We start from the raw sequence: 23,666 nt of genomic DNA, 5'->3' as shown, positions 1-23,666 counted from the left end.
CCAGCCAAGCCCCACTCCCCACCAGGCCTCCCGACCTGGTTTACTTTCATGGCTGGCATTTGACACAGCCTGATTTGTAGAAACTCTGAGAAAGTCACCGTTCTCAAGTTCCCTCTTAACTTGGGATGCCTGAAGTTCAATTAAAAGGAGACGAACACAGTGGGAAGAACTTGGAGAAATAATAAATTCATATGAACGATTTTCAGAGTGTGAGCGAATCCAATTCAAACACCTTATTCTGGCCTTTGCCATCAGGAATTTCCGCCACAGCCTGGTAATAGATAGAACTCTTGCTTTTATTTGTTACGAAGCCATGCCACTGAGAAGCAAGATGGTTTAGGAAAGGGGGAAGGCACTAGCCACCTGAAGGCAAAAGGGTGTGTCACTGAGAAGGGGACATATTAGGGGGAATTTGAAGTCATTTAAGCTCCTTCAAATGTAATGATTTGGCCTAGTCCCATTTTATCTTAATCTGTGTGAACTCAGGGAGGTGTGCAGTGTGACATATTTCCTGACCTGCTGGCTTTCAAAGACATGTACCTAGGTGGAAAATTCCCCACACCCACCCTAAAAACCCCTGCCAGTTGGAGACTGGGTTTAGCCTCCCTTTATAAATGATGAGCCTCTTTGCTGTTGTTTCAGGTTTGATTCGTGTCAGTTTTCTGAAGGCCTCAGCGTAATGCAAGAGGTGTACCTGGGCAGCAGAGGTATAGAATCAGGCCCACAGTCCTACCTGTATTGTAAGAATTAGATGATTGGACACTCATCAAGCATTTTGACTCTGCCTAGCACTCAGCACCTGCAAACTCTCATCATTATTGTCGTTGTTATTGTTATCTTCAATAAAGGGCCCAAATCTCACTCAGCCAGCATGGAAAAGATGATTCCCCCATTCTGCCAATGTTAATTCTATTTTTTAAATAAAATTTTCTGACATAGGCTGTCACTGAAACTTTTTGGATATTGATGTGGCCTTAATACGAATGGTAGCTGTCATTTATATTAATGGGCTGAGAAAAAATATAATACCACATTGTCTCCTCATGTGATCTTTGGCAGGTGTTGTAGGACTCAGATATTAACTTTTAGGGACACTTTGAAAAAGGTACATTCTTCTTAATTGTAATTATACCTTCCTCTATCCTTAAATGAAGCTTTGAATCCTGTAGGGTCTTTGACATACTTGCCTTTTGTTTGTGTTAAGCAGAAGTGTGGCTGCCTTGAGATATTACGTGGGTAACCCTAGGCTCTGTCTGCCCTTGGCAGTTTCTCTACCTGGCCCTTTCACAGACTCTAGTGAAATTTGTGTCTGTCAGAATAGAATATGCACCTTTACTGTTACATAATTTTGCAATGACAGTGCTGTTTATGTTAGCATTGACTCTAATATAAGCAGAGAAATATTGTTTGGTTTAGCCTCTAGCCTAGCTTGGAAGAATGGTGATTTTGGTTTTAAAAAGGTTAAACTGCATGTAAACACTGTCATTGCTGCCTTTTTTACTAACAGGGTGAACCTGAGTCAGAAGATACTTGAATCTGGTTCACTTAGAACTCTATTTTGTTTTATAAATGAAGAGAGTACTTAGCCTACAGAATAAATGTTCTTATTGGGGGTCATAAGCCTTTCCCAGTTTTAACAGTGTCAGCCTGGCCATTGTAATACTGCCAGGAGGCCTGGGTCAAATGTCACCTCTCCCAAGGTCAGTGCAGAAAGCTCTACTGGTCTCAGAGAGGAGGCCAGGCAGATTCCCTGTGCCCCGAGTTTACTTCTAGCCTAAGAAGGAAGCTCTCATTTTTTTTCTCTTCTTCTGCTGGTGCCGTACCTGTTGACATTTGTCAGTGTGTGGGTCAGGCCATTGAAAATCTCTCCTTGAAGGAAATGGTCAAATTTGTCCTAAGGGAATTTTACTGCTTCCTTGATGGAGACCAGTGGTCTGAGGGCTAACCCCAGCTTTGGCCTCCATAGCATTCAGGATGTTTATTAGAGGATATCCTTGGGATCAACACCTGCAGAAGAGAAGGGGAAGAGGCAAGAGCGTGCAGAGAAGGCAAGCTGGGGTGTAGCCCATCAACAGCCTCCACCAGGCCCAGAAGGAATTGGGGAATTGGAGTGGCCGTCAGTGTTGTCTCCCATTGACACAGGATGCACCAGACTTTGATCCTCCTCCACAATTGCTTATTGGGTGTGGGGTGCCTGGGAAGGGTGTTACCTTGGGCAAGGGGGCTTTCTGCGACTCAGGCTATCTCGGAAGAGGCTGAGAGCCAAAGACCATCTGTTGACAGTATTCCCAGCCTCCTAGGCAGCAAGTCCCTCTTTGAAGGGGACATTGGTTAGAGCACCCAGTCCATCACAGTTCATTCACCAACCACAGAAGACCATCATAATGGTAGTTTGGGTGCCACTGAGAACACCAAATTGGCCAAGTTGGGGTCAACACTCAGACCACAAGATCTCCTCTGTAGGATTTCAGTATCTGTGTTGTGGAAAATAGATTGAAAAGCAATGCAATAAGTGATGCGGAATATAAAATAATTAGTCGGGGAGTTTAACTTAATGCAAAACATGGAAACGAAAGGAAAACAAAATTTTAAAATAAATGACATTTGTAACATTAGCATGCTATAGTTACTTGGTGAAACAACAGTACACAGTTTTAGATTTTAAAGGGGGGTGATTTCATTTTGCCCTAGTCTGCTGAATTTGGTAAATCTTTTGGGTAAGTCTGTGTTGAAAGAAGCAGCATCTACCTTTGAATTGACTGTTCTCCATGCAGCTTGTACTTTTTAAAGATGGCTGTTTCCAGGGACATGATTTGTCAAGTATTTACGTCTGAATCCTTGTACTGATGAACGGTTTTATATTGTGTTCTACAGATGCTGAGACTGTTTTTTTTTATATTCCAGATATTGATGAATGCAGCACCATTCCTGGGATCTGTGATGGGGGCGAATGTACAAACACAGTCAGCAGTTACTTTTGCAAATGTCCTCCTGGTTTTTACACCTCTCCAGATGGTACCAGATGCATAGGTAGGTTTAATGACAAACAGCATGCATGGTTTGTATATGTCACTTCCATAACAAACAACTTTCTAGACAAGCTTGTTAAGGGGCACATATAATTTATCAGTTGAGGTAAAATGTACATTTTTAGAAAAGCGTTTAACAGTTCACTGCCCTCTTAAAAAACAGAGGCACCTTGTGGTCTTTTTTGGAGACGTTTTGCCTCCCATAAAAGAGGGATGATCCGGGAGACCTTACAGATATCTTCAGTCTGTTAATTAATGTTGCAGTCATGCAGCATTTAACCTTGAAGCCATCCCAGGTGTCTCTCTCTTTTTACCCCCACCTTCAGTCATTCCCCGGAATCTATGTTAATTTGGCCTGAAATTTTTTAATAATCTCTTAATTGGTCTCCCTGCTTCTTGGCTTCTCTACAATCCATTTTGTCAGATTTATCTTCCTAAAATAGTGCTTTGGTTAAATAACACTCTAGCTCAAACCCTCAGTAGTTTTCCATTAGGACTTAGAAATCAGTGGTTTTCAGTCTGTCCAGTGGATCCTTCAAGTGTTTCAAAGCTCTCCAGCGCTGCAGGGATTGGGGAGAGCACAGAGAAAAGGGAGAGGGCTGAGTGGAAAGGGCTCTTGTCCCCCCGACACTCCCACACACATTCTAGGCATAGCAATTTCACTTTATCTGCTGTGAGTGTTAGGCTTCCATGTCAGGTATCAATTAAATAAGGGGTTCTATTGTTTAAAAATTAGATTTGGCTGGGCGCAGTGGCTCACACCTGTGATCCCAGCACTTTGGGAGGCCAAGGCGGGCAGATTGCCTGAGGTCAGGAGTTCAAGACCAGGCTGGCCAACATGGTAAAACCCTGTCTCTACTAAAAATACAAAAATTTGCCGGGCGTGGTGGCGGGCGCCTGTAATCCCAGCTACTCGGGAGGCTGAGGCAGGAGAATCTCTTGAAGCCAGGAGGTAGAGGTTGCAGTGAGCTGAGATCACGCCACTGCACTCCAGCCTGGGCGATAGAATGAGACTTTGTCTGGAAAAAAAAAAAATAGAGTTGACAGCTGCTGGATTTAACAATTGTTAAGACTTCTTTCAAAGTTCAGTGTTCTAGATTAAAATTCAAGTTCCAAAGTGCACAGTCTGATATTTAAGGACTACATGAAGACTAAGATATATTTACATATCAGATGGTTCACGTTTTAAAAGTTATTTTCTTTTTATCAAATATATCCATACTAACTTTTTACAAAGGAGGAAGGGAAGGGAACTAAGATCCCTGGATCACGGGGTATGAGGTGTTTTATGTAAATTATCTGACTTAATGTTCATTTCACAGCGGTAGATGGGAAGCAGCTGAGATTGAGAGAGGCTAGATAAATAATGGCCCAATAGTTTAAGTGGGTAGTGAGAGAGGAATCTGGGATTCCATTGTGACCTGAGTGCACAGCCCAGACTTCCCTCATTACCTCCTACCCCTCAGCTCTGGATGCAGTTCGCTCTTTCCTGCCAGATCCCTAGGCAAGCCCCGTTTCTTCTTTGGAACTCTATTGTGCCCATAATTAGCAACTTGTCATACAAAATGATCCAAGTGACCTTTCTGCCATCCCCAGTGCTCCTATTTCCCTCCATCGTAAGCAACAGAGACCCCCAAATTTATCCCTAGTGATGAGAAAATACAAATAGCCCCTAACAGTATAAACAAATCCAAGGCTTGTTCGTAAGACAGTTGTTTGGAATTAGTAGGTCTCACCAATAGAAAACCCACTATGTAGATAGTGGTATGCAGTATCTTCCGTGCACATTTCTTCTAACCGTAAAATTCCAGCGGGTACCTTCTGCCCCCACATTCTGAGACTCTCAGACCTCCCAGCCCCGAGCTCCCTTTGTGTTCTAAGCTCTCTTAGTATTATTTTATTTGTCGTTCTGTGATCTTCCTGTGGCATTTGTAATACTGCCTGGAGGGTTGTCTTTTTATATTGTTGTGTTCCCTCTCTTCGACTCCTAGGAGTCATAAAGATGTCCTTTCCCTAGTTTGAGCCTCACCACTCCTAGCTTCTGGTTGTACACAACCATGTTGATGACAGGTTAGGAGAGGCCTGTTGACAGGCTAGGACGACCTGCAAACACCTATTTAATCCATAATATATTTGCTTTGATATAATGTGATTTCTGGGTCCTGAGAATAAGGGACCAAGTGATTCAAAAGGGGAGAAAAGAGTGAGATTTCCTCCTCCTTGCCAGGTGTCTTGGCCAGGGCAGATTTAAAATGGAAGGTGTTTGTGGTTCCTTATGTGTCCCTTTATGTCCTCCAGATCCTGACATTCTTCTCCCCTTAGCTTGGCTCCTGAAGGTGTTCAGGTTAGTCTACAGCCACCCCTTACCCTCTGTACAAAGCGTCATCTCACCACAGCAGTTCCCCGCAACTTGATGTGGCACTGCTGCCTAACGAAGTGAAAAACTTCAGGCCGAGGTGTCCTGGGGGTCAGCTACTCCATCCAAATGGTTTCTGATTTTCAGTTTTTTACTTCCTTTACTTATTAGCCCGTAGGTTTTCATTAAAATTATAAGTTATATAAATGTGTGTTTTTAACAAAGGTACTTCTTCAGCAAAAAAAAGAAATTAGAAAAATTATTTTTATATGTGCAGGTGCCATCTGTAAATCAGGGACTGCCAGTAACCCAAACTTGATTTGTAATTTTTTTTACCCCCAGCATTCACCATTTTGCTCAAGAGTTTGTGACCCATTGATTTAACATATAAGTCAGCCAGATGGGCAATAACATGGTATCGTAGTTAATTTGCAAAATAATAGACATTTGCCCATTAAGCTTTTGTCATTGGCAACTGTAGGCCCTAGTTTTGCTCTGAAAGATAGCCCATGCTGAAAATTATATGTACAAATTCCATAATTTGGTCAAGTGTTTACACTGGGTTTTGACCACCGAATTCATTTGAAGCTGGGATATAAGCCAGTTTTGAATATCTCTTCCCATTCTCAACAGTCTTTGGTTTCCATGCCCCAAATATTTACTAATTCCCAAGTATATAAAGTATTAGTGGTTTTAAGGCATTGCAAATTAGAATGTAGGAAGTTCAATTTCTCTGCCCTCTTGACAGGGGAGGTGCCACCTGAGGCTTCACAGAGAGCATACTTGTCTATACTCCTTCTCCAGCCGTTTATCCTGGACCGGGCTGGAATAAAACTTGTTCTGCCTCTTTGGTGAAACTATTAGTCTGACCAGAGGTACAGGAACTGGAACCACAAAAAAATTCTGGAAAGCACATTTATACTGGCTAGTGGTTTTAAGTACTTTTCGGAAATAATCTTGTATCCTTTAAAACTGACCCATAATTTTCTTTTATGGTTTGTCTAGGTTTGCTTTAGCCTTCTTCACTTGATGTTAATAATTTAAATGTTTCTAAATTAGCCTTGTTTTTATTTTATTTCATTTTATTAATTTATTGAAACCTCAAGACATGAGGGCTTTGTGTTCTTAAGAATGATGTGGATGATAACAATTGCAGGTATGACCCTCTTTGAGAAAACTTGAAATTTAACATTCAGACTTACAGGAAACCCAGGGATGGATTTTTGGCTATGAAAGATCTTTGCTTTACAAAAGGATTTAACCTTTATATTCCTTTAAATCAGTGGTCCCCAACCTTTTTGGCACAAGGGACTGGTTTCGTGGAAGACAATTTTTCCATGGACTTGGAGGAGAGGATGGTTTCAGGGTTATTCAAGCACATTACATTTATTGTGCACTTTATTTCTATTCTTATTAAATTGTAATATATAATGAAATAAATATACAACTCACCATAATGTAGAATCAAAGGGAGCCCTGAGCTTTGTTTTCCTACAATTAGATGGTCCCATCTGAGGGTGATGGGAGACAGTGACAGATCATCAGGCATTAGATTCTCATTGGGAACACGCAACCTAGAACCCTCACATGCGCAGTTCACAACAGGGTTCACCCTCCTATGAGAATCTAGTGCTGCCACTGGTCTGACAGAGGTGGAGCTCAGGCGGTAATACCAGCAATGGGGAGTAGCTGTACATACAGATGAAGCTTCATTCATTCACCTGCCGCTCACCCCCTGCTGTGCAGCCCAGTTCTTCACACGACACAGACCAGGACTGGGGATTGGGGCCCCTGAGGGTTGGAGACCCCTGCTTTAAATAACAAGCATATTGACAATATTATTTACTATTCAAAATTTAATTTTATATGATCTCTATAGAGATACAGTTTACTTGAAGAGAGGTACACCCTCGGCACATGTCAGGCAGATAAAAGTGTTTTGCACTTTGCTACCTGCCTTCACTGTTTCATGGTAATATCTCAAAGGCGTAGCGAGCCGTTAGGTTTTTCCTGTGTCACAAACTCTTTCGGTAACCCAGAGTTGCACTGCAGTGTGTCGGACATCATGACAGTTAGACATGATGTAACCCAATAAAAGTGATATAGAAATGTGTCTTACCATGTTGCTTTGAGAAGATACTTTCTGCCAAAAACAACAACAAAATCCTTCTAGAGCTATTGTATTCTATAGGACTAAGAACTTGGAATCATGTGCCATTTTGAAGTTATAAATAATTAGTACCTTATAAAATCTGTTAGGGCCCCAAGACAAAAGGAAATCTTGACTAATAAGCATCAGATCTAAATGCAAAGTGGCTCATTCTTTAAAAAAAAACAAAAACAAAAAACAAAAAACTTATGTCTGACTCTCACAGTTACAGACTGAAAAATAAGAAAGATCTTTTAGAAATATAGACTGAATATTGTTTTAAAATAGATTTACATAACTATTTTCCTAAAATGACTCAAATTAAGTAGTTTGAAACCAAGGAAAACCCAGTCTCTCTTCAGCATAGAGACATATAAAGATGTATATATAATTAACTGTCACTGCTGGTGATTTTCTTAGTCTCTCTTTTCCTGTGGTACACATGGTTTTAATCATTCGTTCCCACCTTGGGTATGGACTGTGGGACTTCAGCCATGTGCACCAGCACACAGGGGCAAAAGGTGTGAGACCAGGGATTTCTGACTGAGCATTGTTCCCGTGCAGCGCTCGCAGCTTCCCTTCCGGGGGCAGAGGTGTGAATTAATCCTGCCGTAGCCCAAGTGTGAAGTGTGGAGCTGCTGTGGCCGGGGAGTGTTGTTACAAGTCTCATCTCAGTGATGTGTGTGTGTATGTGTTTCTTTGTCCTCAGATGTTCGCCCAGGATACTGTTACACAGCTCTGACAAACGGACGCTGCTCTAACCAGCTGCCACAGTCCATAACCAAAATGCAGTGCTGCTGTGATGCCGGCCGATGCTGGTCTCCAGGGGTCACTGTCGCCCCTGAGATGTGTCCCATCAGAGCAACCGGTAAGAGCCCTGTTATCTGCAGAATATCCTCACAAGCCCAATGACAATGTGCATGATGCAGACATAATGGAAACCTGGGTAAATGAATAGACTCCAGAAAATATAAGAGATGACATCCAGGGAAATCTCCCCACATAATGCAGAGGGAAAAAACAGAGGTCTGTATGAAGAGTACTGTTTTCAGGTACTGCTTTTGACTTAGCTGGCTTATTACTACTTAACAGAAACCTTTTGGGGAAGTACTTATTCTCATTTTAGTACTTACTGGCTCTCATGTAGTACTCAAAAGCTCAGTAGGGTAAAACTCAGCTCTCAGAATTTTTCAGGTAAGTTGTTCAGGAGACACATTTCCTTTTTCCTGACATTGGACTCTTTTCTTCCTGCAAAGTCCTGCTTATTTTTTTTTTTCCTTCACAGTATCTCTTTTATCTGTCCATTTTTTTGTTTCCATTAGAAGCATATTTTCTCTAGTCTGGACTGTTCCAGCAGCCTCCTAACTAGTCTCTGAAATCCACCATTGCCATGTATCTTTCCCAAAGTATGAGTCAGTGAAGTTCAGTTTAAAAAATTGTGTCTAGGGGGAAAAGGGAGACACCTTTTGACTAATTGAGCATATTTCAAAACACCATGTTGTATACAATGAATGCATACAATTTGTATTCGTTAGTTTAAAAATACATAACTAAACAAATATATAAATACAGCACACTTTCGTTAGTCCAGAAAGATGTCCAAAAATATTTCTCCAGGACGAACTCAGGCAATATTTAGTGGCAAATTCACTCCATTTCTTGCAAAGAACATTTGCTACTTAGCGCAGCATTTAGAGTCCCCAAATCTGATCCCAGTTCACCTTTTAATTCTTGTTCTTTATAGTAGTTTAAATTATATGATTGAGTTTTCATTGCACCCAATCTGAGCATTTCTAAATTCAAGTTGACTTTTTTTCTAAAACTTCTAGCCAGTTCAGTCTCTTTCTCCCTTCTCCTGCCATCCTTGCCTGTTATATGTCCTCTAGTCTTGTTAAAGATCTACTCAAACATGACCTAATCCATGAATGTCCCCAGGCAGCTGCAGCTGGAAGTGCTCCCTTCTTCCTCGTGCTCCTGTGGTTCTGGCTGGTAGTATGACTATGGCATGAGTCCTATATGTGTGTTCACACATTGCTCTTTTACTGGTTGATCAATCTCATTAGGAAATCTCATTCATTATTGTAGCCTCATATTTCTCATGCTTTTTACACTTCCACAATATTCAGCAAAATCTTGCTATAGGAGGCATTCAAATAGAGCAACTTATTAGGCAACATCTTTCCCACCAGTTGAGCATATTTCAAAACATCACGTTGTGCACAATGAATATATACAATTTTTATTTGTCAATTAAAAATAATAATACATAAATAAACAAATACATAGATGAACTTTACCTTCTTTAGTCCAGTAGGGAACCATTTAGTGGATCACTGTTTAGAAGCACATGACTTCCTACTAAGACAGGGCCTAGGTACCAGGACAATGGCTTTTAAAATGCATACGTTAACTTAGGAAATCAGCAGCCTTGATGTGGATTCCTTCCTGTGTTAAGGCATTGAATAGAGAAGGGGACTAGAGCAGGTTTAGGTGCCTGCAGGAAGACCTACTTTGGGACAGTTGGAGAAGAAGACCAGGTTCCTGTGTGTGGCTTTACAGGGAGCTGTTCTCCCAGGTATACCACTGAGAGATGCACAGCCCTGAGAGGCCTTGGGCAAAACAGATTTATAGAGCAAAATAATTTGCAGGTAGGTTTTTGTTTGTCCAAATGTTCCAGTACCAGTGCTAGAGATCTGGACTCTTACAGAGAGTGACGCAGGAAGGATTTTAGATTGGCCAGCTTTTTACTCTTTAAAAAATAAATCAGCATCATCTTGGGTTCAGTGGAGATAGGAAAGATGGACATCAGCTGAACAAAATTAGCGCCATGTTGCTGATCCTGAATATAAAGGGGCAATGAGAAGATTACTAATCTGTAAAAAATAGGAAGAAATATAGGATTCAGTCTGATGCACTTTCCTAGAGAGGTTAAGATGAATTTAATGGCATTCTTAAAATAAAATACCCACCTAATTAGCACAAAGGCTGATAAGCTATTTCTTTTATATAAATTCAAAAAGTCTTAAAAAGAAAGGCTGAATTGGTACCTACAAATGCTTAGAAGCAAAGTGAGTTCTGTAATATAATTGTCATTCAATTAAATCCAGCACATAGTTAATGAATTCCTGTTATGTGCAATTTGCAGGGCAAGGCTGAGAGTGGGAACTAGTCATGAGTTAGAGATGATCCCTGACTTCAAAGACTACACAGTCTTAGTGATGGGAATTTGGTAAGAGCAGGTTCCCAGGGAATGATGGATATGGCACATACAGATGATCAATCTATAGGAAGAGTCATTGTTGGTTGACAAGCAGGATTGTGACATCCTGAGTCAGGGAAGCGTGAACAACATAGAATTCCTTTACAAATACATTCGAGTATGTCAGTATCTCTGTGATTTGAAATTCCAGTTAAATCATAATTAAAATGCTGTAAGAGAATTCTCTGAAAGTATAAACTTGACCTGAGCTGGAAATGTCAAATATGAATGAAGAAACTTTAGAAACGGACCAGAAAGTACCGTTCATAGTAGCTAGGCATATTTAACCTCATATAAATTGGCAGAATGTCCCATGGGGTTGAAATATGAATGCATTTAAGTAAGACATGTTACTATCTGAAAATAAGTTAAATTGTAGTCTGTAAGGAAAAGAAAAATATTAGTCTAATTTCTATTAATGGCTAAAACTAGCATAGAAGGTATCCATGAGAAAATCGCTGTACAACTGTGAAAATAAAATTACCAACATCCTAGCAAGAGAGGAAAGAAATGAAATGTAAAAGTCACATAGGTTACTTACAGAAGGCAACTGTGATAAAACATGGCTATTTGTAGGCAACATGAAAATGAATAAAATAAATATATCCTTGGAAACCTGGATACTGCTTAAAAACAGCTTTTTGGAAGCCCAGAACAAATGTGTCAAAACCTAAAGATGGTTTATTTGATAAAGACCTGACGCTGTGAAAAATAGTAATCATCCTGAAAATGCAGAATCATAGGGAAGCAGATGATGAAGTCAGGATGTCCTCATTCAGAGGGTCACTATGCAGCATTAATACCAGACCCACCACCCCTTGGTATTTCTCCTTCCCTTATGGACCACTTCTCCATTGATAATGCTTTCTTTTATGAATCAGTATTCTTCAGGGTTCTGTCCTTGTAGTCCCTTCTCTTCCCCTTCCACACCACCCTTACATGAGCTCATCCATCCCCATGGCTTTGAATATCACCTGTCTGTACTGATGACTCTGAAACTCACATCTAGCCTTGATTCCTCTAAGCTTCACACTGTCTTTTACAACTGCGAAGTGGTAGCTCCACTTGGATGTCTGATATCTCAAAACTCATATGTTCAAAATGGAACTTGGCTTCTACCCACCAAACCTGCTACCACCATGGTTTTTCCCATCCAGGGAAGGGCACCGACATTCACCCAATTGCTCAACCAGAAAACTAGGAGTCATTCTTGACTTCTTGTCTCATGAGCTCTGACACTTATCACTTCACTGAGCACTATACATTTATCTCTAAAATGTGCTTCAGATTTGTCCACTTCTGTCCGATTCAATCACTGCCTCCCCCGTCCAGACATCATCATCTCCCCCTTGGTCTTCTGTGACAGCCTTGCCTCCCTGCAGTAATGTTCTTCATACGTTGTAATTGTAAGCGTGATCTTCTGAAAATGGTCATCTGATCATGTCCCGCCCCTGTTGAAGATATCCAGTGGTTTTACACTGTGCATAAAATAAAATCCAAACTTTTTAATGTATTCTGTGGAGCCCTGTGGGATCCACAGGTGGGACTGGATGGAGAAAGTAATACTTTATGTTTTCCACGAGGTGAATGTTGATACAAATAAAGACTCCGAGGTTTTGGGAGGAATATGGCTTTGGTTTTGAATATTGTTCCAGAGTGGTTGCTGCTGCAGGTATTAAAAATGGAAATCCAGTCAGTTGCTCCTTTTTCTTTTCTCCAATTGACCTGTGAGTTTTGAGGATCAATTTTATTCAAAAATATCTTTAAAAAAATAAGGATGACTTCTGTGGGCCTATGATCATAAGCTACAGCTCAGCTGTTATGTTTTGTTTTGTTGTGTTTTTCTAGAGGATTTCAACAAGCTGTGCTCTGTTCCTATGGTAATTCCTGGGAGACCAGAATATCCTCCCCCACCCCTTGGCCCCATTCCTCCAGTTCTCCCTGTTCCTCCTGGCTTTCCTCCTGGACCTCAAATTCCGGTCCCTCGACCACCAGTGGAATATCCATATCCATCTCGGGAACCACCAAGTAAGAATTCAAAAGTCATCTAGTTATTTTTCTCGCATTGTTCAAGTTAACATTTTTTATTGTTTATTTATGCTGCTTTAGTCATTAAATAAGTTCATAAATTGTTATATTAATTTTTGGTTTACATATGTTATCTGTATCTATATCATCTATATATCTCAATTTTCCTATTGCATAGAGAAAAACGGGAGGCTTCCTATTCTCCAGAGATTAATGTCCTTTTGTTATTGATGTTTTCAGGCAACTATGGGAGAGTTATGGGCGATAGTTAAATCTGATTCACGGAAAGGGTTAATAGAGAGGATATAAAATTATACTTTAGGTTATAGAGCTTGCAAGGCAGTTTCATAAGTAGTTCAATACCAATCTCTCTATGCCTTTGTTATTTCTGCAAACTAGAGGTTTGAGAGTGAGGTGGTGAAGAGGGCAGGGAAAAGCAGCCTGCAGCTGGGTTGCTAGCTCCCCTATGCACATGTAGTGCAATGTGATCTCTGTTGGCAGGGTGGAAATATGCTCTGTTGTCACTAGACGACCTTTGCCCAAAGAGTGTCCTCTTTCCTTTCTGATTCAACATCTTGTTCATTATTGTCAGATTAAGTACTGATGAAAGGTACCATAGTTAAAATAATTTTATTGGGGCTTAATGTTCTTCTAGGGGTGCTGCCAGTCAACGTCACTGATTACTGCCAGTTGGTCCGCTATCTCTGTCAAAATGGACGCTGCATTCCAACTCCTGGGAGTTACCGGTGTGAGTGCAACAAAGGGTTCCAGCTGGACCTCCGTGGGGAGTGTATTGGTACGTGATCCATCCTAGGTTGGCACCATGGGTCTGTTGCAATTCTGTTCCTTGACTCTACTGGTTTTCGATTGCTGCTGTAACAAATTACCCCAAACTTGGTGGCTTAATACAATACAAGTTTATATTATCTTTCAGCTCTGTAGGTTAGTAGCCCAACACAAGTCTCACTGGGCTAACATCCAGGTGTTTGGAGGGCTGTGTGCCTTTTGGAGGCTCTTGGGAGGAATCCATCTCCTTGCCTTTTGCAGCTACTACCAGCTGCCTGTGTCCTTAGCTCATGGCCCCATCCTCCATCTTCAAAGCCAGCAGCGTTGTGCCTTCAAATCTCTTTCTGTCTCTCTCTCTCTCTCTGACTCTCTCTTGCAATTCCCTCTTCCACATTTAAGGATATTTGTGACTGCATTTGGCCACCTGTATAATCCAGGAGACCCTCTCCATCTCAAGATCACTGATTACCAACCTTAATTCTATCTACAACTTTAATTCCCCTTTGCTAGCTATATAACATATCCATAGGTTCTGGGAATTAGGGCATGAGCATATTTGGGAGGTCATTATTCTGCCTATTAAAGTTACTTTTAACTTTCATTGTAAAAGGTACTCAATTCGTTTCTGGTAACTCCAATTTAAGACAACCTACCAAAAGCCTAACCATTAAAAGAAAACATTAAAAATATCCCCAAATTATGGAATTTTGCACATTATACTAGTCTAAATGTGTAGCTTACCAACTCTCTTAGACTAATTACTTTAAATGGAAGAAAGAAATTTTAAATTGCTGATGAGGCATTTAAGCTGGTGAAGGGAGAAAATGTAATACAAGAGTAATCAATTTGTTGGATTGGATAAGAATACTCAGTTCCTATCAACTTGTTTTTAAAATAAGCTCACCTCTTAGTTCTGTTATGAATTCTAATTTTATAATTGTAAATTTATGATTGGTCAGAAATGATGAGTTCTTACTTCCCCGAACTATTTAATTTCCTGGTGATGTGAACACCCCTTCTAGAGGTCATCCAGATCTGAGTAGAAGTGGAAACATTTAACTCAGGGTTGGGGAATGTGAGGTCAGATCTGTATCTGCCACTAAGAAGCATGTGGACAACTGGGTTATCTTCGCTAAATTTTAGCTTCCTCCTGTTTACAAGTAGGGTCATATAAACCAGTTTATCTCTAAATGTACTGATAATTCTAAGTGACTGTAAAACTAGTGTGAGCTTGTGTATTGAACACATCTGGGGATGGGGTCGACTCTATGGTGATTGAGAACTGCCCTTTAAACAACAGTTGCTTCATGTTTTGTTCTGACATTTTAGTGGAACTCAGCAGGGAATGCTTGGATATGGTTAGACCTTCTTTTCATTAGAAAAAATAGAGCTTCAAGAGATACTTGGAATCCTATCCACAAGCCACTTCTGAAATGTTAGTCTGTTTGGTTCTCTTCGATCAGACTTAAGGAAGAGAAAATGTTTATTAGATCAGATTGTTGAGTTGCTACTTGTTTGGAATTTTTCTCCACAAAATGACACATGAAAATAATACACTTTAACTGCTCAACCAGTCTTTGAATGGCTAATGACATATTGTAGTGGAAAGAAAAAAGATCCTTTTATTATGTTATTTATTTCTCAAAAGGAAAATGTTTTATATGTGTAAAAGGAACCAAGAACATCTTAGAATGATGAGGTATTGCTATCTAATTTTGCACTAAAATACATTGTGCTTTGCAGATGTTGATGAATGTGAGAAAAACCCCTGTGCTGGTGGCGAGTGTATCAACAACCAGGGTTCGTACACTTGTCAGTGCCGAGCTGGATATCAGAGCACACTCACACGGACAGAATGCCGAGGTATGGTCCTGGCGTGGAATGTGGGACATATATGCTAACTGGGGGTTGACTTCAGACGAGTTCCATGGAGTTTAAATAACCCATGCCGGAAGAGACTAATAGAGTTCCATGGCTTTTTTGAACTTAGTTCCACGTATTGTCATTCTGAAAGACAGTGTCATAAAATCTGGCAAGCATTGAAGTTATTTTATAAGATGCATCTATGCCTGCAGGAAAAATCTTATTTTCAGTACTGATGTCTCGTCACTATTATTGCCTCTTAAGTTTTCATCTGAGAGGTAGAGAGTGGGATTGTCCTTTGTGACACATCAACTGAGGAAAATTTCAGTTGAAATTATGGGCGATTAATTTCTTCATGGAAAGTTCTAAAAGCTAAGGATGTCGCTCTAAGCCCTTGCTGCTTTTTAGTGTGGTCAGCAGCAGCATCACCTAGAGCTGCTTGGAAAGGCAGGATCTCAGGTTCCACCACAGACATACTGTTGCAGACTTTGTATTTTAACAAGATCCCCCGGCGATCTGTATGTACATTGAAGTTTGAGAAGCACTGCTATAAATGTCCCTCATAAAAAATTTCCCATCAGGTTTATTAACTAATTTATTAAGCCATCCAATATGCCTTTTATTAAATGACTTTAATGTACTAAGTTTCTAAAACAAATAAATAACGATCCCTGTCAGGGAGCCCAAACGTCTATCTCCATCTCTATCTCTAAATTGAGCACAAAATGAACTGTATCATTAATCAGTAAAGACAGAAAAAAAATTGGCAAATACTCTATTAAAGTTAAATAAAAGGGGCCATCAGTGATAGACTGGATAAAGAAAATGTGGTACATTTACACCATGGAATATTATGCAGCCATAAAAAAGAATGAGATCATGTCCTTTGCAGGGACATGGATGAAGCTGGAGGTCATTGTACTTAGTAAACTAACATAGGAACAGAAAACTAAATACCACATGTTCTCACTTTTAAGTAGGAGCTAAATGATGACACATGGACACCCAGAAGGCACCAACACACACTGGAACCTATTGGAGGGTGGAGGGTTGGAGGAGGGAGAGGATCAGGGAAAATAACCAATAGGTAGTAGGCTTAATACCTGGGTAATGAAATAATCTGTACAACAAACCCCCGTGAAAGACGTTTACCTATTTAACAAACCTGCACATGTATCCCTGAACTTAAAAGTTTTTTAGAAGTTAAATAAAAGATAGTGAGGTTTATATCACTTTAGAAAATTGGTAGCCATTGACAAGAGTTAATTTTATTTGCTTCTCTTAGCAAAAGCTCTTCATGAGTTGAAGACCTATAGAAGTTTTAATTTTTATCAGTGAACTGGTTTCAAAATTTTTGAATTTGGTTCTCACGTAGAGATTTCTTGCCATCAGTGTATTTTAGTGCACTACATATAAATGACCATTTTAAGCAGAAAAACTGGAACAAGGCCTTTGAACTTGCTAACATTTCTATTTATTAATTATAAATATGGATAGGTTGAACACTTAACTGAATTGAGAACCTTCTTAATATTATGACTATTGTTTAAAATAATTAACATGTACAAATAGCGTATTAAGCATTTTGCAATAATAGAAAATAAAATGAAATCAATGTCCAGAGACTGCACTGTTAAATAAGCCAAGAGAAGTGGTTATTGAGAGCACTCAGCTGGGGCAAGGGCCAGCCAGTATAAACGCATGTATGTGGTTGTTATCAATCTGAGACTTAGTATTGGAGACTGAGGATGACCTGAATACTTCAAGCACTGACTTCTTTAAGAGCTAGCGCTAAGGTTATCCTGAAAATAAGAAGTTGAGAATGTGTTCACATGATTTTGTGGATGAAAGTTGCCACAGAATGGTCCAAAAGGCTGTGCACATAGCTGGGAAGTATGTGAGGGGCCGAATAGAAGGGGACAGAAGGACCGGCAGAGACACAGTAGAGGAGAACTTTGAATGGCCAGCTTTAAATTTGTCTTATAAGGCAATGGGGAACCCCGTGGCATTCTGAAATCCATGAGGAGAGAAAAAGGTGAACTCTTTATCCTGTTTATTTTCAACTTGGGCCTCAAAAAATTATAGGATCCTTAAAAAAAAAAAAAAAAGTCTGCTCAAGAATATGTGGTTTTTACCATTTTTTTGGAGTGTGGAGCAAGTCTGATTTTTAGCAAGGATTAAGAAATAAATGAGAGAGAAAAAGATCGTAGGTTGTTGGCACAAAGATCAGACAGAAGAAAAGCCCAGACTGCCTCAGCTCGTCCAATGACTTGTGTGGAAACCACTGCAGGATCTGCCCAGAAAGAAAGTGCATCTGAGGGCCAACCACAAGACATCATGCAGACGCAGGGTAGACAGTCAGAGTAACTGAGGTGCCATAAACGCACGTGCTCATTGTGCAGGGGATATTTAGGGCGCTTATACTCAGACAAATGTGGCCTCAACTCTGCATAGATAGGAATGTTCCCACCCAACTCCACATAGTTTCCCAGTCCCTATCTTCTGGGAATAAGCCCTGGAAGTGATTTTGTGCCTGTGTAGACAAAGAGGTTTGTGTTCATCCTCTTTGATGTTTATCCAGGTTTGTAGCTTCTAGAAACTGAGAGAAACAGATAATCCAGGGTACCATGCTATCCACTTTGGGTTGATTATTCATCTTTAAGTGAGAAATCAGATACAGGTTGTTTGAGTTATTGTTATTTTAACACTTCCGTATCAAGCTTTATTGTGTACTTTGGCATAATACTAACCACAGTAGGAAAAAAGGAAAACTACCCTCACAGAATCAATATTTTATTTGGTAGATAGAATACTCATAAAGTTGTTTTTTAAAAGACTAAGAATCTATCAGCAATAACCCTGCACATAAACCAGAATTACCATAAAGAAGACGAACGTTTTAGAGATATGATTGATGGTTTTCAGGCAGAATTAAGGTGATTATTTTAAAAAGTAGCGTTTTTTGTATTGTTCTGAGATAGCTATAAAATATGTCTTTTAAAATTATGTATTTAAAGATGCCAGCCAAATTTCAGTATAAATAATGATTTATACTGGTTAAATAAATGTGCTTGGAAAATGGTGAAGAAGAATCTATTTTGTTGACAGACTTCAGATTTAAGGAGTCTTATTAGAAATTAGAGTTAGCTCTAATGCAATTATACAGGTTTTTTATCATGTCTTTTCAACTCTGATAACCCTAAATATCACATTATTTGATAACCAGTTTATGTTGGAGAATATTATTAAGTAATTAAAACCAAAAGCTAAGATCATGAGTTTGCAAATGGAGGGCGGGAGAAATAAAATAATTTTAACTCCCCTAAATAAAGCTATTTCTTCTTTTTAAACTTTGATTTTAGACATTGATGAGTGTTTACAGAATGGCCGGATCTGCAATAACGGACGCTGCATCAACACAGATGGCAGTTTTCATTGCGTGTGTAATGCAGGCTTTCATGTTACACGAGATGGGAAGAACTGTGAAGGTAATAATAGTGTACTAATGTTAGTCCTCTCCTTCCATTGCAATTTCAGTATCAGAGGTCTTTAACAAGACCAAATAATGAGTGAAATGTCAAAGTATCAGATATGTTTTATTTATTTTATCTGGGAGGGAAGCCTAATTTTCCACAATATTCATTTCTTAATTTACATTTATGTGAATCAAATAACATTTTAATTTGCTAGGAGAGCTTGCCCTTTAAAGATCCCTGGTGATGATGAAACTTTTGTGGTACAATGTCATACTTCCTAATTTTATACAATCAGAATTTGTACATTTTTAAAAAATAGGACATACCTAAGTCCATGTATTATCTAGCCATTTATAATCTTTTTGCTTAAAGTGTCTGCCTAGTAATAAAATGCTACTCATCAGTATGTGAAATATATATCTAAAATATATATAAAATGTAAAATACATATTATATATATTTTCTATATATGTAATATATATATTATGTATATATGTTTTTCTAAATATGTAATATATAGATAATATTCATAAAATACATATTTAAATAGAAATAATACATATCTAAGATATAAATATACATCTAAAATAAATATACATTATATATGTCTAAAATATATATATTATATATATCTAAAATATGTATATATAATAAATTACTTTGGTCTTTCTAAAGCCTATAAGTGAAAACACTGTGTCTAGAAGAGCAAGTGCCTCCCAAGACAGCTTTAATATTAAATAACATACTGATGAATTTAAAGAACGATCCCCAATGTTTAAGGTGTCTTAAAGGTTCACTGGCACATCTATAATCCATAGTTGAGCCATGTATTTTAAAAGTCCACTTTTTACCTGCCTCTATTTAAAATTGCTTCAAACTACAAGTTATCTTCTGGTTTTCATCTTTAAAAGAATTAGGATGTAGCCTAAATACATTTCAAATTCCTCTGATCTTAGTTTTGACTTATTTTCATTTTCAGAGCATTAGAAGTAATATGATTCTGTGAAATAAATATACCCACTAGGCTATTAGCACATTTTTCAGTTTGTAAACTATTATTCCTAAAAAGGACCCTGATAACTTCTATGGAGTCAAATTTTATATATTTTATAAATAGATATACCTATAAATCTGGCCCTAAAGTTTACATGCACCTGCCAAAACTCAAGAACTTGAGATATGTATTTCTTATGTCCCATCTTCTCCTTCCTTAGGTGATATTATTTGGATGAAAATTAGCCTTAGACTGTAATAACAAAAAGAAAGAAATATGAAGAAACAGAATTATTTTCATCCAGATTGGTTTCCTTCGTAAGCTTACTCTTCTGGTCTTAAGAAAATGTACGTTTCGTATTTTTCAGATATGGATGAATGCAGCATAAGGAACATGTGCCTTAATGGAATGTGTATCAATGAAGATGGCAGTTTTAAATGTATTTGCAAACCTGGATTCCAGCTGGCATCAGATGGGCGTTATTGCAAAGGTTTGTGCTGTGAAACCTTAGATCATGTTCTTCACCTGCCTTTTCTCCTCTTTATGTTGTTTAGAGGTACTGCCTTTCTTTACTGATTCTCCCCACTTACAGTATCTTGAATTTTGGTTTGGGAAACCTGACTGAATCTCCCTCTTAAATCCAACCATCCAAAGAGCTACAGTTTATGCCCTTAAGATTGTTGTTATTTCAGAAACGGTATTCTCAAAGGAGTCAAAAGCTATGTAGCAAATAAATAATCCAAACTGCCTGTTGGTATTCCAACAGATGTGGGCATTGTTCTAAAGAAGCTGAGTTCTACCTCTTCTTTCCAGTTAGGGAATAATGGTGGTTAGGCTTCTTGATGGCTGTTATTTGCCACCTCTTACATCTTTACCTGGACAGAATAGGTGTAGAATGTTATTTGCAATGATCTCTTCCTCATAATTTCCTCCAGGCATCTTAAGACACAGAATTTTTTTTAAGGATAATTTATTTAGGCGTTATCAAGTTAGGTAAGCAAGAAGGGAAACGGGATTAAGCAGAATAAATAAACAACCAACAACCATTTTTTAGTTTGGTAAACCATTTTGAAATAATCTCATTGCTCCAGGTATTGAAGCAAAAATGAGGATTTTTATTTTTGCTGTTGAGAATTGGGGTCCTAAGAAAAGTTGCTGGAGACAAATTTGTGCTTAGTGTCTCCTGTCTTATGCAGGGATCAGTGATTATTGCACTTGGTCCAGGATCTGAGTTGGAACCAGACTTCTTAAAGAACCTCATACTCAAAACAGGTCCAGAAAATCTGCTAAAATGCTGCACTTAGAGCTTCTGGGCATAGTTTCAGATGCAAAAGTGTAGAGGGTCAAGCTATTCAAGGTAGAGAAAAGCAGGATAAAGTCCTATGGTGCCTCTTCTCTGTGTGCCCCTAGTGGACAGCTTTGGTAAACGTGTTATGGAAGAAAGCCTTGTATTAAGTCCTTGGCAAGATGTGCATTTTCTCCAGGCTGAAAAGAACTTCGAGCCCTTGGTTGTTTACCTACATTCTCTATGACCTTCACATCAGTGGCTCTTAATATTGTGCAAATCTGTCTTCCCAGCAAGAGAAAACAGTTGGGTGTTTCAAATTTGAAGTAGGAAGGTGGTTTCTGTACTTTTGAGCCCTGTGGTGGGAGGAACTTATATGAGAAGACAGGATTAACACATAGAAATATTCTACAGTGTAAAATAGCATAAAACAAAGTGTCAAATTGTGCAAATTTAGCGCTGTACAAGTAAAAAAGAAAAGGGAAGAGAATGATTGCTGGAATATTTGGAATTGGGCTTCCAAAAAAAATAATAGAAAGAAATATGAAAGCCCCTTTGTGAGCAGACCTAGGAGAATACATAATCTTCTTGTTGATACACAGAGCACACTAAGATTCACTTTTAGTGCCTCTAGGCTCCTGCTGACCCAGACCACAACATCTCTGCATTAAGTATGGCCAACAGATAATGCTGTGACCTCACAGATGAAACCAGGTTTGGCCACCATTGGCAACCAGTGAAATAGTATCCTATCAATAAATTGATTGTTCTATTAATTTGAAAGTACTGATGATATGGATGGTTTGTTCTGACTTTAGCATTCTGGCTTAAGGATCTGAGAGAGAGAGAGAGAGCTCCATAGCTCTGTATTATTATCAATGTCTTCTTTTTTCTAGCTTATAGAGCATGGGGTACACACACTGTAATAAGACTGAAGGATGAAAAAAGACAGAAATTAATCCCATGTGCACTGAATTTCTTCCTTTTTATAGTCTTTCTCTTTATGCCATGGGATAAGATTTTTCTCTTAGCCCTGAGCACTTAGTCCTGAGCCCACAAAGATGTGACTGTTCAAAGCTGAATCAACAATGCTAATTCAATCTCCGCAGTTAACTCATCTGATCAACAACATGGCTTCTCTGTTCACTCTCTGAAAGTTGAGGCCACTAAATTTGACCAAAGTTACCTTCCTTTGGATCTACTTTACATCTCCATTCTTATTAAAAGCGCTTTGTGTTACCTTTCAGGTTGTAGTCTCCACGTTTTATTGTGTGTCACAGTTTGAACAAAAAGGTGACCAGAATAACTAACCAATTTGAGTTCCTGTATTTAAATATAACTGCTGTTTCAAATACAATCTGTACACAGAACCTTGGACCACCCGAATATATTTTGTGCCAAACAACACAAGCTAAGTAAAACACGAAGGTGTTTTACTCTCAATTTGCCTTTTTAAGGTCAGGAGAAAGTTAATAGTCACATACACTAGTTGTATATTGTAAAAGGAGTTGTTATAAAATCATTTGCTTTTTTTCTTTTTCTTTTTTTTTTTTTTTTTTCTAAAACACAGTCTCACTCTGTCTCCCAGGCTGGATGGAGTGCAGGGGCGTGATCTCAGCTCACTGCAACCTCTGCCTCCTGGGTTCAAGCAATTCTTGCACCTCAGCCTCCCAAGTAGCTGGGATTACAGGCGCATGCCATCATGCCCAGCTCATTTTTGTATTTTTAATAGAGATGGAGTTTCACCATGTTGGCCAGGCTGATCTTGAACTCCTGGCCTCAAGTGATCTCCCAACCTCGGCCTCCCAAAGTGCTGGGATTACAGGTGTGAGCCACCATGCCTGACCTAAAATCATTTGCTTCTAAGTGTTGTATGTTTTCCAAACCACAATTTTGGTGCCTTTTGTACTTCCCCATATTAAAGGGAAAAAAACACTCCGCTATTATTAATATGTGTCCAATAAAGTATTTTACCAGACCTCCTTAAGTATACACATAAAATACCATAAAGTATTTGTAAAGTTTAAGAAAGATTTTTCTTTGCTGGGTTCCAATTACATACAGTGCTGTTATTGGCCCAGAATGGTCATCGAAGTAATCTATATTTATTTTCTGTTCTTTTTCTTTGGTGTTCCATCAAGGTTTTAGTTGTTTATCCTTTAATTTTAGGCGAATTGTCCCAGAGAGCTAAGACATGGGTGATACTAGAAGGGATGCCAGTCTTTGTGATGAATACCAAAAGGAAAGTCCTCCTGTAGTTTATTATTACCTAGATTTCTGAGAGCCCTGGAAGAGCTACCCTGATTATGCATTACACAAAACCCTTTGTCTTCTAGCAGCCATTGTTCTCCTTCCTCCGATTCTGTTTTTGCCTTTGTGATTATTTTGGATACAAAAATCTCTTGGGAGAATATATTAAAGTTGCTTTTTATGGAAAATAC

General features: G+C 38.9%; 1 protein-coding gene across 4 annotated transcripts in view; it reads left to right on the top strand.

The window, feature by feature from the left end:
- The window catches only part of FBN1 (fibrillin 1), a 241,687-nt gene that overhangs the window by 122,474 nt on the left and 95,547 nt on the right, over positions 1–23,666 (top strand). For all 4 annotated transcript variants that reach the window (XM_050797099.1, XM_050797100.1, XM_050797101.1 and 1 more), the window contains 7 exons: positions 2,905–3,030; positions 8,244–8,402; positions 12,642–12,821; positions 13,477–13,617; positions 15,351–15,470; positions 18,833–18,958; positions 20,308–20,430. In XM_050797099.1, coding sequence (XP_050653056.1) covers positions 2,905–3,030; positions 8,244–8,402; positions 12,642–12,821; positions 13,477–13,617; positions 15,351–15,470; positions 18,833–18,958; positions 20,308–20,430 — 975 coding nt within the window. The remainder of the gene's footprint in view (positions 1–2,904; positions 3,031–8,243; positions 8,403–12,641; positions 12,822–13,476; positions 13,618–15,350; positions 15,471–18,832; positions 18,959–20,307; positions 20,431–23,666) is intronic.

Source organism: Macaca thibetana, chromosome 7 (assembly GCF_024542745.1).
Source record: "Macaca thibetana thibetana isolate TM-01 chromosome 7, ASM2454274v1, whole genome shotgun sequence".
NCBI lineage: Eukaryota > Metazoa > Chordata > Mammalia > Primates > Cercopithecidae > Macaca > Macaca thibetana.
The sequence above is the reverse complement of the archived record's forward strand: the minus strand, read 5'-3'. Positions and strand labels throughout refer to the sequence as shown.